This window comes from Etheostoma cragini, chromosome 22, assembly GCF_013103735.1.
Source record: "Etheostoma cragini isolate CJK2018 chromosome 22, CSU_Ecrag_1.0, whole genome shotgun sequence".
NCBI lineage: Eukaryota > Metazoa > Chordata > Actinopteri > Perciformes > Percidae > Etheostoma > Etheostoma cragini.
The window spans coordinates 15,692,477-15,712,234 of record NC_048428.1 but is presented as its reverse complement, the minus strand read 5'-3'; the positions used below and the strand labels follow the sequence as shown (position 1 = coordinate 15,712,234).

Sequence of the window (19,758 nt, the reverse complement as noted above, 5' to 3'; positions counted from 1 at the left end):
TCACCCACAACCAATACAAGGAGGCATTAAAGGGGTTAACAATGAAAAAACCTTGCCAGTTACAAATACATCGGAGGATATGATAACTTAGATACATGATACATCTCCCAGTACAAATAAACAGTTGGGAAAATTGAGTTAATGGCCGTATACATTTTACTACACTTTAAATTGTTGATGGATTCAGGTGACTTCTGCTTAACTTTGTCTTTTGTTTCCTTTTCTCTCTGAAGTAAAACACTTCACAGAGATATACACTGCCACATAGTTTTCCCTCAAACAAACTCATTCTATACAAAACTCTAATAAGATTTTTCATTATTTTCATGCTGTTATCTTTTGCTTATCAAGGACGCCTCTCAACACCAACTGTCATTTTTAGGACCCCTACTGTATAAACAAGCCGCATTAACAAAAAGAACAAATACTGCCAGCCAAGACACAAAACAATAATAATGCCAATTAAGTCACATGGAAATAAAGGTAAATATGGCCATGTGTAGATGAGTGTAAGTGTAATCTTAGCAAAAACAATGCCAAAATCATATTTTGATTCAACAGCATCACTGTACACAAGATAAAGAACAAGTCCAATGCTGTTAAGCTCAGTTTGACTCAGGCTGACGTTGATAAGGATGCGTTATTAACCCTGCCTTCGCATGCCTGTCAGAAGCTCCTATTTCCTAGCTGTCAGGTTGTAATTATAAAAGGCGCTGCACCGAGCAGCCTACGAGCTGAAAACAAGGAGGATGTGAGGAGGACGCAGAGGTTGTTTGTTCCTAATTTATTTTTGACAGCATTAATAATCTTTTAATAAAAAAAACAAGAAGGAAAGCAAGATTAGCAGGACCCTAAAGTTGTGTGATGGCAAGTGCTCACTCGGTCATGAAAAACTCAAAAACTCTTATATCTACTACAGTCAATATTGGTTTCTTTTAACCATGACTGTAGTCATTTCAAAACCTTAACCACGTGGTTACTGTAACCATAAATACAAATGTCCCGTAACCTTAACAAAATAGTCAAGATAACCCATCCTGTTGATAGGACCATCAATATGAAAATACTAATCCTGTCTCCCTGGAGGACCAGGACAAAGGGACTATTTTCATGGTTAATGTTTTGATGTTTATCTGAATAGGTACTGACCAGGACTGTGGTCAGCGTACGGTCCAGTTCCTAGTGTTTCACTACTATGACCAATCCTCCAATCAAAGTCATCATCAGCGTCCTGAGAAAACTGGCAGGTGTCTTCCCACTGGGTCTCATCCATGTTGAAATTACAAGCACCCGGCAAGCCGACTACGTGTGCTACGAGAGAGAAAGATGGAAGGAATGAGTGAGAAGTCTGGGTTGGAAGTTGTTTTTCTGCTCTACAGTAAGATGGATTCACTCTCAATTTTAAAGAAACCTATTTCCACTCACCGCAGTCCATCTCATCTGATTCATCAGCACAGTCGGCCTTGTTGTCGCACACCAGGTGGGACTCAATGCAGTGGCCACTGTGGCACACAAAGTCTGTTACTGCAGGGCAACTGTGCGGCTCCACAACATCTAAAAACACACAGAGACACACAGACAAATTAACATTCATATTTATATTCAACATCAGTTCATCTTTTTAAATCTTTTTTAGGACTGACCCACTAGACAGGAAGCCTATCTTCCCTTTTCCACAGAGGAATTAAATCTAGTATCAGGTAAAATGTTTGGATGAACAACAGTGTTCCATTAAAAACTTCCTGTTCTGTGCACTAAAGGACACAAGTGGCAGAGGCGACAGTAAACAAAAGCAGGCAAACAAATCAAAGTGCCCCGCCTCCAGCTCAGCCTTGTTTTAGACAGAACACGGAGGAAGGGAAAGAGATCAGAGCAGAGACGGCACACATATAACAACATTACAGTATGTGGATGTTAAACTTTAAAGGGATGTGACATTATATGATGACTGGTCGGCACGGTTAATACTAGAGATGTTCCGATACTAGTCAGAAAAGCCCCAGATACCGCCTAAAATGCTGGGATCAGTAAGTACTGGAGTTTATGCACCGTCCTGATACCACGTAGTTTAGCCCTGAAGAGAATCTACTTTAAAGTAGGACATATATGTTTTTTTCTGTAATGACTGACTGTTGAAGTGGATAATAAAACAAAGCTCATTGTTTGTGTTTTTTCATGTTTCACAAAAAAGCCTGAGTATCAACAAAGATTTAAATCATATCGCATTCATAGAGGGATAGTGTAATAAAAGGTGTTAAAACATAATACAGTATATGGTATCTGAATCGGTATCAGGAACCAAAAAATGGTATCAGCGTTAATACCATCATAGAATACACTTAAAATCCATATAAGCATGCATTTCAATTTGATCCCCGTAGTTTGTAAGTGACAGTTTGGACCTTGCATGCACATCTCTCAGTCGTTTTGATCTATGTCTCTGTTTGTCCGTCTCTATGTCAGTGTGTTTGGATCTCTGTGTAGCAGAGGGACTTGGCAGAAACATTCCAAACAGTGTCCTGTTTAATGTGTAACATCTGTCTCGCACGTCTGTCAGCAACAGTCGTCCCACAATAAAATCTCTCTCTCTATGACACACTAACTCTTCTTTTCTTTCTCTGTTCACAGTGCCATTGGCATCACAATTTCATACCATATACTATAAAACAAAAAAAAATCTCCCTTGCAATTATTGGGAGAATACTTTAAGGACAGAAGATAGCAAGGGTGAATGGGATTTAGTCCACATTATGTAATATTGCCGGAAACTTTTTATGAATTTCAGGTTAGATTTCTTATTCAACTAAACTGCTTAAATAAGTAATTGTAAAAGTAAGTGTATATTTTTCTCCATCAATAGTTAGTGGACTTTTGACGTTTTATTCAGTCAATTGTCAGGTAATTCAGTAACTTTCAAAGAAAAGTGTAAAGATAAGTAAGAAAAATGAAGTTAGATATGTACTGGTATAAAAAACTGACTGACAATACTGTAAATGAGTCTTAAGCATGAATATTTTTTTCTCAAACAATCTAAAGTTCAGTAAAACTTGATTTTTATTTTTTAAATTAGAGAAACCAGATGTGAGATTTGTATTGCTACTCTGCACAAAGTGACCTTAATATGTGTGCAGAGACTTTACCAGGTGGTGAGAATTTTACAATTTTAAGAAACTTTTTTCCCCCTCAAGAACAATAGATGAAAATATCGATACCACTCTAATATCTGTAAACTAAGTTTAAAACTAGAGCCAGCTGGTTGGTTAGGGTCGCTAAACAGACACTTTTGGACTTTCAGACAGAGCCAGGCTAGCTGTTCCCCAAATTTCCATTCTTTATGGGCTTATTATAGGCTAGGCTAAATATATAAGTGGTATTGATCTTTTCACCTAATTCTTAACTCTGTTAAAAATCCCCAATTTTGTGAAATGTTAAAGTATTTCTTTAGAGAGCAAATTACCATTACTAACTAATTTTTTGTACAGTTAATTATACTATCAAATGATTTTTGTGTAGTCTAGTGTTGGTTGCAGTGGCAGTTATTTTTATTTATTTATCTTTTTATGATAGACAGGGAACATTTACACTGCTTACAAATTGTGTGTGCTGTTCATATCACCTACTTGGGGCACAGTCTATGAACTCCAGGTCATCCAGGGCAGCCCCTCCACTCATGTCCCTTGAGCGGATGCCCTCGAATATCAATTCAAAGTTCCTCAGCTTCCTCAGAGGGATCTCCGCTCGGTTCCATTTATGCCCTTGATGCCCAGTTTTGTTCCACACCTCCCACAAACCATTCTCCGTCTGTGGAGAAGAGCAGCGTTGACAGAGGATGAGCATGTGGTACCATTTTTTGGATACGTCAACTGTAATCATTTTGTAAGACAAAGTGGACTCAAGGCTACAGCGGTGATTATTATCAGAAACATATTTGTCAAACTTTGTGTATCAATATGTCTTAGGTTAAGGGTGAATCACTTTAAAATAAGCTAAAATTAACTTTTGGGCAGACTGCTGAAAAAACTGTGAATACCATACAAGCCTTCAAAGTGTCATCAGCATAACATTTTAGTAATAAGTTCCCCTGCCTGGCGACCTGCTATTCAGAATGAAAGCCTGCTCAGCCTGAGTTATGGTAATGGATTTCTCTCATGCCACATGTGGAACATATTAAAAGACCGATATGTATTCCTCTGTAAGTCCTCTCTGTCTTTTCCCATGGTACAAGCTGGGAACTAAATCATGACTAATGCAGCTTTGAAACAATGAATGGGACATGACAGAGGTTTAGAGGATTTACAGTATGTTGTTACGAGCCAGCATCTCACCGGCGGTTTCTTATGCTGTGTCAAGGGCATGATTGAGACATTTACAAAGTCACATTAAAAAGTCAAGAATATGAAAAACTAGTACAGTTATTGGTACAGCAGTAGAAATTGTTCTCTATTTTCATCATTCAATTAAAACAAAAATTCAAGTTATATGTAATATTAATTGTCTCAGATTTAAACACGGAACATTGAATTTGAGACAATTCAGACAAATACTTTTTTTTAAAAAGAATAAAAGGAAGATTGACCTGCAAACACATTGTGACAACAAAATCAGCCTCTCTGCAGCACTGGCTACAGTCAAATACAGTTAGATATTCTATCAGTTTTTTATTGTCAACAACTCTTATGAAAAGACCAAAACCTAACAATGAATTGATCCCACTAACAGGTATTAGCTGTGTAGCCAACTCCTGATCTTATTCCTCTGTGCCGTAGAGCTCCATTGTTGTCCAGAAACTACTAAACCACATCAACGATCCACACTGTTGCACTGTGGAACATGTTTTTTCATTACCCTGAACACAGGCACTGTTAATTATTCTGAATCGATCCAACATACAGTACATGTTCCTGCTGCCATAAATCCTCACTTATGCACCAAATGTGTACTTATCCACAGAAAACAGTCCCAAAACAAATGCCCTATTTACTGCAGTTTGATCCTTATCTTTTGCGTGTAAACCAGAAGCAAGCCGGATGCATCACCACATGATTCCTAAAGCAACCTGACAGCTAAAGAGGAAGTATATAGATGGAAAGGGCCTTACTGCGACTTGCATTTGAATTACCTATACATTTTGTGGAAACACACACACTCACAAACGTTTTATCTTGTTTATCGCTTGAGCTGATTAGAAGGATTTTAAAATCTACTTCAGCTTCAGGTCAATAGAAAGAAGCGCCGCCGTGTAAAACCACAGAGTGTTTAATAGAGGACACTATAATTAAATACCCATCCTACTGAAGTTCATGAGTCTCATATTAAGACTTTTTTAACTCTGCAATTATTCATAATAGCTTCCTTGTCCTCTGGACGTTTTGAAAGGTGACAGAATAACTGCATGGTCTTTAATTCAGTTTTAGGGCAGTGTCACAATTAAAATCAATCTCAGAAGTGTAAAACGTTTTTCGGCACTGCAGATGAGCAGGTAAACAGGACACAGTATACCTTCTAACGATATAAGACTTCAGACTTACTGTACAGTCGCACGATGGGGCCAGGTGTTTGACTGCAGTAAAAGAGACCTGTTCTGATATACTTAAAACCCTAGGACAAGCAATGTCACATCCTGCTCTGCAGTTTGAAGGCCTATTAATATGCACCCTAGGGTGAGGAATGCACAGGCTGTCTCTTCTGCTTTACGCCAGTGCAGCCCTGGCTTGAAATAATCTTGTTACTGTGAGAGTAGAGCATAGATTAACAGGCAGCATTACAGCAGGATTTATCCAGATTTATGTCATGGAGCACAAGCTCAATCCATAAAAGTAGCCTTGGAGTGACAGACAAGTCTGTGATACTGGCATATGTAGCTCACATCTAATGTCTCAGTGGCATTTCAGTCGAGGCGTTTATTTGATAAAAGTGAAGGTTAATTTCCTCAGCGCGTAGTCCAGGCAATGCAGCCCAAAAATTTGCTCAAAAGAAAGTGGATATACCTACGTATACCTTTTTTATTACCCCCTGGTGACAGTCAAGGGGTCAAAAAGGAACAAAGATAGTTGCAATTAAAATAAAATGCTTATTTTAAAACATTTTTGCCTATTTTATTGAAAATGTTAGATCCCCACTAAGCTGAAATCCAATTTGTATTCATGGCTTTTTTATTGTGTGAAACCGCTGGCAGGCTGTCGGCTCACCTTCAGTTCTGAGTGCATGCACATTTTTTTTATTTTTTTTAATAAAAATGTATTACAACTACACTTTGAATCAAGAACCCATTCAATAACTTCAACTTATTTGTCCAACTAAGAATGAACAAAAGAAATATATAAAAATTAAACAATAATAGTCATTAAAAAAAATCATATTGCCCGACCCTAACCAAAACCATTAAACAGAAGAGGTGCTTCTGTCTTTTTGGGAGCAACTCTAGTCTCATACATTCTAAACATCTGGTGGATCTCTTTGTATCACATGCAGTGTTGCATATTTTTTATGCATACATTAAAATTGCGTATTATTATCAGACTGCATGCAGACCTCACACACAGTGTTCTTTAAATTGTTTGCAGCACCACCCTCCTGGTTCATTCCAAAACCCTGCCATGTCCTGTCCCCTCACTGCCGAGGACTGTGTGATGAATAACGACTCAAGCAGTTCAAAGGCTTGGTGATATAAATATTGTAGACAGGACTGGTGAGCCCCTTATGAGACTTCACAGAGGGAAACACTTGCCAGGTACATTTAATCCCCTCCCTCCCACTCTGTGCCTCTGGCCATTAAAAAGTCTTCAGCGACATTACCATAACTGCCATTGTTCTCCAACCAACCTTTAAAGATGGATCATACTGTATTAACACTTTGATGTTTGCAGAGTGTGAAAATGTGTATTCATGTTATTCTTTATATAGCAGTTTTGACTTAAGGCAACATCGAGGCTATGAAAATGCTTTATTGTTTTAAAGAGCACCTATCGTGCTTTTTTACATCTTTTAGTGTGTTATATAGTTTATTGTACGTAAATGTTTAAAGAACAAAAAAAACACATTTCACACCCACAGACAGCACTTTTTCTCAACTGCCTGAAAACGGCTCGCCCACATTCCTGTTAGAAATTCTTCAATGAATTAATCATTGATTGAGAAAGCCAGCCCAGTATTTCAATGTGCTGCCCAGTGGAGCTGTGAGCAAGCACAGCCCAGTCAGTGGCTTGTTAGAATTTGGTTGACCAATCACAACAGGGATCAATTCATGGTCGGTTTTGGCCTTTTCATGGCATTTGTTGACAATTAAAAACACTTTCTCTTTCAGAAACATTTAAAGGGCTGATGGAGCTTTTATCCACTAAATAAGTTAGATTTTCTCTTCTAAAAAAAAGACCCATCATGAGTTCTGTTGCCTCTAGGACTGCAGCATGGTACAGTATTGGTGAATTTTGCAAGGCAGGATACACATTCTTGCTGTTTGAAGAGGGAAAAAAAACAATTTACATGAAAATTTGCTGACATGTATTGCAAATTGCATAAAATGGTTTCTGCAGAGCAGACAAGGACACAGTAACAACCATGGACGTGCTGCGCGTATGTATGCGAGACAAATCTGCACACTCGCACACACAATCACACATTGAAGAATGATTCTGCACAACTTCTGCACCTTGACCTTGAGTCGTAGCTAGCAAAGTTAAAAGAAGTTGAGACTGTAGAGTGCCCAGGATGGAAACACAGTAAATCACAGCAGAATTTCAATGGCAGAAAATCTAATCCCTGAAAGTCAACCAAGCATAAACTAACTACATGGCCAAATACTTAACAAGCCAGAAACCTTGAGAACTGGCAGGGCTGGCGTGTGCCCAGATGGTGGAGTGGGGCCGCTCTGGGCTGAAGGGTGACCGTGACCCCCATGACTCAGCTTAACCCCTCAAAAAACTGGCAGAGGGATTGACAGCGACACCTCTATTTTTTACCAAATTACTGACACCACTAGACAGCTGCACTCATATCATGTGATTCCGATCTACATTAACATGATTTAATATAATCAGACTTAACCCTTAACCGAGTGCAAGCATAGTTACCACACTTGAAGGAAAGCGATGTGTCTACAGGGTTTGTTTTATTTAGTTAGATTAGTCATTTTTTATCGTGATTGTGTAAACCAATATCAGAGTCCAAACACACTGCGGCAGAAGGTTTACCTTGATCAACAGGCGGATTGTTCCTGAGGCCTTGTGGGAAATGTGGTACCAGAAGGAGAGTTTACAGATGACGCTCGATTCTTTCCAAACAGAGCTCCTAATATGAGCCTTATCGCCTTTGAGTCCAATTGGTGTGGCTTCCAGCAAGATGAAATGACCTGAAGAAAGAAGAAAAAAAGAATGAAGAAAGCGGTGATGAGTAAGATGGGGCAAAGAGAAATTGACAACCAACTGTGTATGCGAGCAGCTCTCACAGCCAGAGACAAATTACAGCAAGATCATGAAGAGTGTGGCAGGAGGGCAAGGGCTAGGGGTTGCAGAGTAATCTCTGACACATCCAACAATATCTCACCGCCTTCCGACAACCGCGGATCTTGGAACTTTTTATCGTTATAACTTTTACTACTGAACATTATAAACCAAACAAACCTACATTTTACAGTTAGAATCATTCAGATCTTCATGAACTAATACATTGTTTTTGATAATTATGGCCTGCAATTTTCAGCAATAGCCATTTAATGTATTTACATTCAGTAACTATCTCTCTATGTAGTAGTTTTCATAGTTAGCATGGTGGAGCCTGCCCTTCATGCTCTGGATTGTCACACAAAAGCATTATTCACATCAAATGAGGTGTGCATGTAATCCAGGGTTTTGCTTTTAATAAGATCTCATTTAGATAAGCCTAACTGTTCACTCTCACAAAGCCATATCAAAGTTGTATTACTTTTAAGATGTTTAGGAAAAGCCCCTCCATTAACGGTGTGTGCAAATCTAGGCTACAGGTTTGTTTATTCATGTGCACATGGGTTTATTCACATTTTACCATGCACACAATATAATGGAATTACTGTGCTAAAACCCCTGCAGCAATCACCTGAAGGCTCACCTGCTATTTACATACCGTGAAGAAGCTTATTGATTTAGTCATTAATTAAACATTTAAGACTGGAGAGCTATCGCAGCATTTTGGGTTCAACAGGTGAACATTTGAAAGTCAGCTCATAGTGATTATACAAAACCAGCCAGAAGTGAGGCTAGAAGAGTAAGTGACTTGATTCTTTTAATAAGAAATGACAGTTAACAACATTTCACAACTTTCAAAAAAGTTGACTGTTTACATGTGCATGAGTGACTCACAAAATTGTGAACACATACCGCTTTCATCCATTAACGTGTGATCATATGGAGGCCGTATGCTGTTCACAGATCCGGTCCCTAGTGTCCAATCAAAATTATCGGCCAGGGAGCTCCTCCAGCCACAGCGCCCGTTCTCAAAGGAGCAGGAAGTCCCACAATCCTTTTCATCTGTGCCATCTCCACAGTCATCTGTGAAGTCACAGCTCTGATCCTGAGTAAAACATCCGCCATTTTCACAAGGGAGCAAATCTGAAGGACAGGAGCCTGGAACAAAATGGTAAATATAGTAAATCATATCATTCAGACTCCCTGTGTTTGTTTCCCAACGTCAGTATTTAGCTGTGAATGTTCTTATATGTAAAGTTCGAGCATCAAAGATAAGGTATGTTACCATTGTGTCTAGCGAGAAGGCTAACGTTTTATTGTATGGCGAGACCTGGGGGTCGAAGGTTAAGATTGTGAGGAGGTAAATACACCTATTAATTTTCCCACTGAAATACAGATGAAAGGACTGATTAGACTTGCATGTCTGCATGGTAAATATCAAGCTGCTGCAGCCCATTAGCTTAGCTAAGCATAAAGACTCAAAAGCAGGGTGAACCAGCTAGCCTGCTCTGTTCACAGGTAAGAAAAGCTACCTACCCGCACATCTTAAGCTCACTAATCAGTATATTATATGTTTTATCTGTCAAATCAAAACAAAGACTTCAGGAAGTTTCTGCTTCTGGCCAAGTAACAGTCCGGCACAAAATCAAATGTGAAACTGCAACATGTTGCTTTACGCTTTGGTTTTTGTATGACAAGATATGACGTGTTGGTCAGTGAGCTTTAGAGGTGCTGGTAGATGTTTTTGTTGCCATTAGACGGAGCACGACAAGCTACTTCCAACTGTTTTCAGTCTTTATGCTAAGCTAATATAACCATATGCCGGCCATACCTTCAAATTGTCTGTGTTAACTGAAGATTGGCAACAAACATCTCATCTAATTTAGTTCTCAATAAAAAAAGCTAAATGGCATAGTTCTCAAAATGTCAAAGTAACCCTTTGCAAATTGGAATACAATAAGAAATTGTGCTTCAACAAATTTAAGAGAACCCCAAGAGGTGTCTTTAAGAAGCTTAGGAAGACAAGGGAGCATTGGGCTACAAGCCCAAATCAATGTATCATAGGGTGGCGGTGCTGCAGGGTTTTAATCTAATCTAATCTGCTTCTTTTTGCATCGGGCATTCCAGTGGGGTTAGTGCTTGCTTTTGGGGATTGTTAGGAAGGGAGATGAGGTGTGGTGAACAGGGGTGGTGCCTTTAAGTGAAGGAGAAAAGGGGGTATAAGTCCCTCCTAATCCTTTGTTCCTCTTCAGATGCACAGGACCAGAAGCAAAACGCCCCAACAAAGACACATAGGGAGCCAGGAAGCCATGGCTCCCAACTGTGAAGCCAGGCTGCCTTACCACCTGATGTGGAGCATACTGGCGGACCAATTTAAGAGAAAACTTGTTAAAGCCAATAATGTGCAGTCCTTCACCTGTTACTACAGCATCTGACTGCACTTGTGTGTCCTCATGAATTGCAGTACATATCTTGTTATAACTTTAGGGCACTGCAATGATGTGTGTGAAGTGAACTTCAGACCAGGGATCCACTGGACCTACTGTCCTGATATACATTATGTCGGTATAGAACACTGCCCCCTGGTGCAAAGATGTTGCTCCAGATCAACTTTTTAATGAATTTATATCTCTGGAGTCAAAAGAAAGTTGTCAAATAATGCCAACCAAAGGTGGCATGATGTGATCCATTCTATTGTTGTCGTTGTTGAACTCTTATGTTTCCTTTTAATGATTTTCACCCATGAAGGTGTTAATTCAATTATACAATTTAGCATTGAGGTCATAGTGGTTGTGTGACTGCATTATATTCAGAGGTGTTTCTAATATTCTGCACGTTTTATGTATGTAAATAGAGAAGGTAAAAACTAAATTAGAAACACCTCTGAATGTAATGTAGTCCACAGTACAACATCTTTAACTCATTTATAAAGTCATGATTCATCATCAAAGACTGAACATTATGAGCTACGTAAAGGTAGATGGTTGGATTGGACTGCATTAGATTGAACAGGTGTAGCTAATAATGTGTCCATCGTGAGCATGATGGATATCTTTCTATTTCTCCTCTAGTGAACCCATAGACACCCATACCGAATCCATTTTCTCATCCATTTCATAGTTCAATAACTACATAAATCTGCTGCCTAGTTTATCAAGTCCAATGCTGCTAAAGCAAAAAAATGGTATAATGTTAAATTTGGAATCATGTTTCTGATTTGCTCAAATGCTATATGTAAAATGTTGCAGTATATTCTTTTCATTATTCCATGCAGGTGGCATACACCCGTACATCTTAGTCTCTAAATGTGTTAAGCCTGTGTTTAGACTGTGTTTTAATGGTCCCACACACTCATTTTAAAATTAGAGGGGAATCAATCACTCCAAGCAGTGGCTCCTAGTTTCTGGAATGCCTTGCGTTGTGCGAATCCTGTCGAGTCTTTTATAAAGCAATTGAAGACTCTGGTGTTTAAGCAGCTTTATAGTTAGTCGAGGGGTTTTTATGGTTTTGTTGTGTTTTCTATTTTGTATTTAAACGTTTTTGTATTTTATTTGTTGTATTGTATCAGATTTTATTGTGAAGCACTATGTAAATTTTATCTGTGAAAGGTGCTATACAAATAAGCTTACTTACTTGACAACACATAATTATAAAATAGTTTGCAGATATTCTACAATGTCTTGTTAAAGCCAAGATAAAATTCCCAGCCATAAAAGGACACATGATGGGGGTGCATGCAGTGTGTCTCGGTACTCCATCGTGTAATATGATATAAAATGAAGCGGTGGAGGAAAAGGCCCCTGAGGCGTTTCAGTATAATTACAGTTCCTGCTGTCTTTGGTCACATCAGTATTACTGTACGTTCTGTGCAGCCTGCAGCAGCAAAAGGGAGCAGTGAGAGAAAATACTCTTCTCTCGCCTGGCTCTCTTCACGATGGGATGAACTGTCAGGGCAGTGGTGTTACTCCCTGTCTTAATCTTCAAGAAATCCCTCTACTGTCACCCAGACTCACATCCCTTTCGACTTACATCACACTTTATTTGCTCTATTTTTGTATTTGTATTCAAAATGCACCTGTCAAGTTTTGCAAATAAACACTTCTTCAGCCCTTTTTCCTTCGCAATATTTCTTAACAAAGTTTATTATATACACTTCCGTATGACAGATACTGCCAGCGCCTTTGCTTAAGCTAGATCCCTTACAGAATATCTAATATAATAAGCTTGTTCATGCTGGTGCACAACTTTCGAGTCAGTCTAGAGGATAGGGTTGTACAGTAGCTACATTCATAAAATATAAGATCTGTAAAGTCTGCCTCCACTCCAATACAGCAGAGGTGAAACAGTTGTAACAGCAACGTCTTTTTCCAAACACAGTGCCCCATTGCTCTGGATAATCCACAGCGTACACTGTCAACACCCTTCAGAGGGCCTATTTCTTCATTAGAAAGTGGAGACTCTGAGGGAGTCTAGCTATTCACTTAAAACACATCACACTTTTGGTACTGGACAGGAGCCTCCTCCAGCTCATCTCAAAAAGACATGGAGAACAGGACCACACAGTTTTCTGAGTACAGACAATCCAGAAACTCTGTCTTTCACTGACATCCAATACAAGACTAAGGCAATAAATTGAATAGACCCAATTATAGCCACAATAACAATGGTAATAAATCAGCTCTTGTTGCTTTCTCACGCATCTTAAAGGGTCCCCCAATAAAAAATGTAAGGGATGCAGATGAACTTTAAATGGCTGAATCGATCTCAAGTCCGAAATATAGACAATGGTTAAACTTGCTTCAGTCAGTGACAAACACTGTGGATATCAGAATGTCAAGTAAATATTTCAGAGCGTTTCTGAGTGTGTCCTTCAGCAGTTAACAGATCTTTTTCATAACTGTAGTTTCCTGACAAAATGAAACAGCATTTTGTCTTTACATGGCTGCAGTTTGCAGCGCTGCACGCTGCAGAATCAAACACTAATGAAAGAAACTGCAGATTGTTTACTTATTTATTGAAGGTGCGTCTGGTCATGCTCTATAGACTAGCTAAATTTCATTTAGTTTTGTACATAAATATTGTATAAATTTCTGAAACTGACAACATTCTGATCAGAAAATTAAACAAAGCGCCAATGATTTTCCTTAATCAGGAAGATAATGTAATGTGGCACTTGGGGCTCCACAGCCATGTTATCCTCACAGTGTCAGTCATGCTTAACATTTTAAACAGGAAAACAGCCCTAAAGGGATACAGTTGTGCAGGTATCTACTAAAGTCAAGAAGAAGACTGCAATCCCAGCCCTCTCCTTGTCCCAATGGAATTCAAAAGCGGTAATTGACTAGCTCGTTCCTTCAAGAACAATAATAAAAAAACAAATATGTTCCAGCCACACACTGGCCTTCATCTGGGCTCCGGTCCTTGGAAGAGATAAACTGGCTTTTTATTATTGCTGAAGTACAAACAAGCCAGGCGTTTAACTTTTTAACAGTGCCTTGTTGAACCAAAGTCTACTGAACTTAACTGCTACTTTGAAATGTTTTTTTTGAGTTTACATTGTGTTAAAGTTGTCGAAAGGTCTCAATTGTTATGTAGCAACAGTGCATGCATACTGTAGTGTCTCATTTGGCTTTAGGGCGGCCCAGATCATTAACAGCTCTAAACAAGGCAAGGAAGAACATGAAACAGATATTAAGCCATGTTAGTACCTCTGTGAGACTTTGGTGCTTTGACCTAAGTGCTAATGCTGAATAATATTTAGCAGGTATAATGTTCCGATTTAGCATGTTAGCATTTAATAAGTAGCACAAAACACAAACTACAGTTGAGGCTGATGGGAATGTCATTAGTTTCGCAAGAATTTGGTTTGATTGGAGAAGAGGTAAAAGATCTAAGCATATATGAAACAAAGGAGACAAAGTAAAGTCTCTACCTGCAGGAGGAGTGTTGTCTTCTACTTTAGCTGAGGAGGCGAGCAGACACCCTGGAGAAAAAGTGATGTCATCCAGGCAGATGTCACCCTTTTCACTTCGGCCCACCTTGCCCTCAAACATGACCTGAAAGTCTCTGTTGTGGCTCAGCGGGATCTCCCTCATCTGCCAATAGTTTCCTTGATCTCCTGTCAGGTTCAGAAAGAGATGAAATTGCCCTTCGCTTTTCATGTACACACTGAGGATCCCGAGGCCGTCTCCAGACATGTGAAAATAGAAACGCATCTGAAAAAACGATAGAAAATAAGAAATATGTCAAAATAAGGCACCGACTTCTAGAGTGTGCAGATGTGATTGATACTTTTCAAACATTTCCCACTGTAATTTCTTCTCATTCCTATCATAACATCCCATCCTATCATGTAGACATTTTACATATAAAATGATTTTGCACCAACTTATTTGAAGACGAATACAGTATGCAATCAAAATGTTGGGTTTGAGCAAAGTCTGAGTGGCAGGCATAAAGTATTACATATTGTAATTGGCAGAATATGGAATGAAAACAAAAGTATGGGCATATACAGGTAATTAAGTTTTAATCTATTCCCTAGATCTATGCACTTTCCTTTCAGTCCTTGTCCTAATTAAAGCTTGGAGAGAAAAAGTGTCTCTCCATGACATAGCACGGAGGCAGTCACATGTTTTATAGGTTTTCTCTTTAAATGGAGCTACAGCTGCAAAACTACACCCTCCATCTCAGGAGAGAGATTGCCCCATCCTTCTTTTCTTCTCACTTCTCCCTGCACAGCCCTCCCTTAAGTTTAATTGGTGCCTTTTTGCTATCTGCGTGATTGATTGACAGGTCAGGAGTGGGATAAGACAGACACAAAACGCAGAGCAAACTCAGCTGTCAATCAAGACATCGTTCCCCGTAGAGCGTCAGGCTGACAGCTGGGAGGACGCACACACATACACACTGACACACTACGAAGTGCACAAGCACATGTACTCAAATTGTAATTGCTTGTCTAGTGGCAGCACATTTTCAACTGCGAGCTTAAAGGAGTAGTTTTGCTCTCTTGCCTAGAGTTAGATGAGAGGATCGATCCCACTCTCATGTCTGTCCGATAATTACATAGGATAAATATGAGGCTACAGCCAGGAGCTGCTTAGCTGAGCATAAAGACTGGAATCAGAGGGGAAAAGTAACATGTTACATATTCTTATGATTTAATGTCCCAGCAAATTAACCCTATTAAACCGCTTGTTTTTACACGTTGGTTTTTGTATGGATTAAACCAACATGATATAACATGTTGGACATGACATGGAAAGAATTGGACAGAGCCAGGCTAGTCGTTTACCCCTGGTTGCAGTCTTATGCTAAGCTAAACTTTCCTGGCCTTAGCTTCATATTTAAGAGACAGACACTGGACTTAAATATCTTCAAGTCAAACTAAAACTTAAAATGTGATTACTTTAAATATACCAAAAGTATTGAATTCAGCTCTTTTTGTACATTTTCTTATGAAGCCATTTATCTCTGGTGAAATGGACCAAAATTGTAAATTGGTCACATTACGTTTAGTTTTTTCCTGATTGGAAATTATATTCTGAATTGCATCTACAGCATGAGGTTTACACTTTTTCTACAGCCTTGTTAGTTTTTAGAACACTAGATAAAAATACCTTATACCTATTTAATATAACCATATGCAGTATCTTCAAATAAAACATGCCTTACAGAGACTAATAGAAATACACTTTTTTCTTCCTTTAAAATGGAAACTGCAGGAAGCTTTCAAATTAGATCCACAGAATAAGTCTCAGCATTCATGTCAGGAGTGCCAATATTTTACTTTTTTTTTTAAAATAAGTTTTTCTTAAACTTATTCAGTCTATTTTAAATTTTCTCACGTGAGCATTGATGCAAAATTAAATTGTCAATTCATTAGTCATGTTCTTCCAGTTGTTTCATTTAAAATGATGACCCTACCAACTTGTTTCATAATTTCAAGAATGAAGTAAAAAATCATCTTCAGCCTTTATTGTAGTCTAGTTTTCTTACCTTGCACTGAGAGCTCCTGTGGCTCAGTAAGGGTCCTGATATGCGGGCGGCGTCTCCGGCTGCCTGGGGGAAGGAGCCCTCCAGGTACAGGTAGTGCCCTGAGGGGTTTCTCAGGGTGTGGTCAGTTGATGGCCCGGTGCCAACTGTAGGAGTGCTGCCCGCTTTGATCAGCCAATCAAAGTCATCCTGTCGACACTGACGCCAGGAACAGAGGTCAAACTCAAAACTGCAGCTCCCGCTAAAGCCCTCTGAAAGACAGCAATAAAAGAAGAAATCAATCCAGGTTATACAGTTGTCTGAAAATGAATCACAGGGTGTCATCAGTCAGACATGAGAAGAGGCCTCACTGCAGATGTAGGGGTTTTCATCAGAGTTGTCCCCGCAGTGATTGATGAAGTCACACAGGTTGTCCTGAAGGATACACTGGCCATTAGCACAGGCGTACTGCTCAGGTGTACATGGCCTGTCTGAAGGAAGAGGAGGGGAGCAGTGCAGGAAGCTGACATCATCTATCACCACATCGCCCATGTAGCTGATCCCTCGCTTTGCCCTAAACATCACCTGACAAAAGGACAACAAACTACTATTAGGGTTGACTCTGCCCTGTCTGTCATACTTTTTAAACGCCAGGGTTAATATCATCAGACAAGGCATTGCAACATAGATGCTGCTTTAATGAGTGTTTTTCTGCAGTCAGTTGATGACGGTCTCAGAGGAAAGAGGAAAAGGGTACTTGGACTCTTAAAATGAGGCTCATAGCTGCTTGGTGTAAAAATGCCCTTCAGCTGCAGATTGGACCATCAGCACAGATCTGACTGTCCGGTCTGACAAAGATTACTGTAAACAAATGAAAATGTAGAAAGGCCGCGGTATTTGGTCAAAGAGATGCCTGCTCCCGTGCACTCACACAAGACCTTTGTCTGTGTAGTCACACTGACCTGGAATAACCCCAGCAGGCAGACCCCATTAAAGGACTGCAACTCTGATTACTGTCAAAATCACAAGTTAAGAGTCATTAGACTGAATTAGCCTCAATCAATTCATTGATCATAAAGTCTGGGTGTCTAATTTAGCCTGCCGTGACTAAAATTAGGCAAATTAACATTGATGTGCACAGTCACCTAAGAGGCTGGCCGTTACACCAAATGTCAATAATCTAAATTGCACATCTATTAATGTAAAAGTGATCATTACACTGGAATATACACTATATCAAAAGGGCTCTTCACTGTAAACACTATTTTATCTCACGGAGAGCCCAACATTGCAAAAAGTCACAAATGTGCTTAGTTCAGGAGTTAAGTTAGTAATGAACAGATGTTGTTGCATCAAAGATTTTCTTTGTGGTACACTCAGAGATGGCGGGTGATTATTCTGCCAACAAAGCAGCAGTTTATCCAATAGAAAAAGGTCCATGTTGAAAGTGAAGAGGCTTAATCTCTGTGGTGAACAAATATCACCCAATGCAAAAGCAAAACAGATATTTGGTGCATTATTATTGATTAATTGCATTATTGAAATATTTGATATGAACCTTTTTATCACGTTAAATTCACATCGCAATAAATAAATACTTTTAAATGTGTTATACAACTATAACACATTTAAAAGTATTTCAAGTAATTTACAGACCTGGATGTTGTTTGATAACCCCAAAAACACTTCTCCTCTTCTCCATTTGTTGCCTTGGTTACCAGTCTGAGACCAAACCTCGTGAGTGACGTTTTCGTACTTCAACAGCACCTGGAAATAGAGTGAGAATAATTTATGTGAGTTTTCTGATAAAACCCTTTACACTGAGTATTATTTTCCGACTGAATACGGTATTTTCACTCTTCTTACTTGCAGCGATCCCACTGTGAATCCACACATGTAGTACCAGAAGACCAGGGTGCAGTGTGGCCCAGTGAAGGAGATAACAGGTGTCTGGAGGTCAGTGGTTTGACCGTAGCCACCGTTGGAACTGTCTGCAAACATATACCAACCCTCTGGACCGCCTCTATCCGAGGAAAGACAGAAATTACAGAACAACGTCAGGAGTTATTTCCACAACCTGTGAGTCCAGCAGTGAATTTTAGCAGCAGCATTGTATTGACTTTCTTATATGTGACCTTCTGTGAAACACTACTGCTCTAACAGAAGGCCTCTGGACACTGACTGCTTTGATTGTGTGCCACCTTTTCCAATTCCAAATACAGTTTTTTTTCTCTAGAATGTCTTTTTTGTAATGGTAAACAAACCCTGTTCTTTTTTTGCAATTTGAAATCCATTAAAATGTTGTGTGGTTCTTTCTCCTAGTTTATTTCCAGTGGCTTCCTGAAAATGTAAAGATCTCTTCCAGATGGGTATAATACTCACAATACGTAAACAATACGTTTTGAATGTGAATTTGTGTCTGTGTTCTTTCACAAAAACATGTCACTTATTATTATTATTACTATTATTATTATTATTATAAAATTACTTTGTTAAATATTGTTAAAATTACAAAATAGTTTATTTGCTGGACATCAGATGTCTGGAACTTCACTGTTCATGTAACAGGTGAACTTATCTTTTTTAAATTACACCTGTGGAAGTTGCATATTTAAAATGATCACAGAGAAACATTTTCCCCTGAGCAGTCAAATGTCAAAACAGCCTTCTGGTGTCAAACTCTGCAAATACATCATCCTGCACAGTAAAGGTCAAACATCCAATAAGCAAACATGTTTTTGAAGGAAGGGTCTTTGAAGAAAAGGTTTTCAGCTTAGGTCTTATTTTTATCGCTCCAAACATGTTTCCTTTCAGTTATGACAACCAGAACTGTTTAAGTTAGTAGAATATTTGATTAGTAAATCAACAAAGTATTTATCAACAACGATTCTGAGAACTGATTATTAGTTTAAGAAACATTGTCCAGTTCCAGTCTCTCAATTGCAAAGATCTGCTTTTTGTCTTTATCTTCTGTGATAGTAAACAACATATCTTTGGGTTTTGGACTGTTGGTGGGACAAAACAAGTGATTCACATACCATTACAAATTTTGAATTCTAAGAACCAATTTTGAATCTGTAGAGCTCAAATTGCGAGACAAATCTGAATAAATTTTTTGGGACATCCCAAGAAGACAGTGAGTCTGTTATTTTGGCTGAGGGAAGAGTAATCTACTGGTCAAAATGCCATTTTCTGCTCCCACTGGCCACTCTATAAAACAACCATTAGATGAGGACAATAAGGTCACTCTCCACATCCATATGTGCCACCACATCCCAAAGATTCTCTATTGGATTGAGATCTGGTGACTGTGGAGGCCATTTGAGTACAGCGAACTCATTGT

The 19,758-nt window shown here is 39.0% G+C and overlaps 1 protein-coding gene across 2 annotated transcripts in view; it reads right to left on the bottom strand.

Moving 5' to 3' along the window:
* malrd1 (MAM and LDL receptor class A domain containing 1) overlaps positions 1-19,758 on the bottom strand; it is a 46,498-nt gene that overhangs the window by 9,653 nt on the left and 17,087 nt on the right. For both annotated transcript variants that reach the window (XM_034862003.1, XM_034862004.1), the window contains exons 14-23: positions 18,282-18,438; positions 18,072-18,182; positions 16,787-17,000; positions 16,440-16,687; positions 14,371-14,653; positions 9,351-9,596; positions 8,190-8,347; positions 3,621-3,801; positions 1,426-1,554; positions 1,150-1,311 (exon numbers count right to left, since the gene is read on the bottom strand). In XM_034862003.1, the coding sequence (XP_034717894.1) occupies positions 1,150-1,311; positions 1,426-1,554; positions 3,621-3,801; positions 8,190-8,347; positions 9,351-9,596; positions 14,371-14,653; positions 16,440-16,687; positions 16,787-17,000; positions 18,072-18,182; positions 18,282-18,438 (1,889 nt within the window). The remainder of the gene's footprint in view (positions 1-1,149; positions 1,312-1,425; positions 1,555-3,620; positions 3,802-8,189; positions 8,348-9,350; positions 9,597-14,370; positions 14,654-16,439; positions 16,688-16,786; positions 17,001-18,071; positions 18,183-18,281; positions 18,439-19,758) is intronic.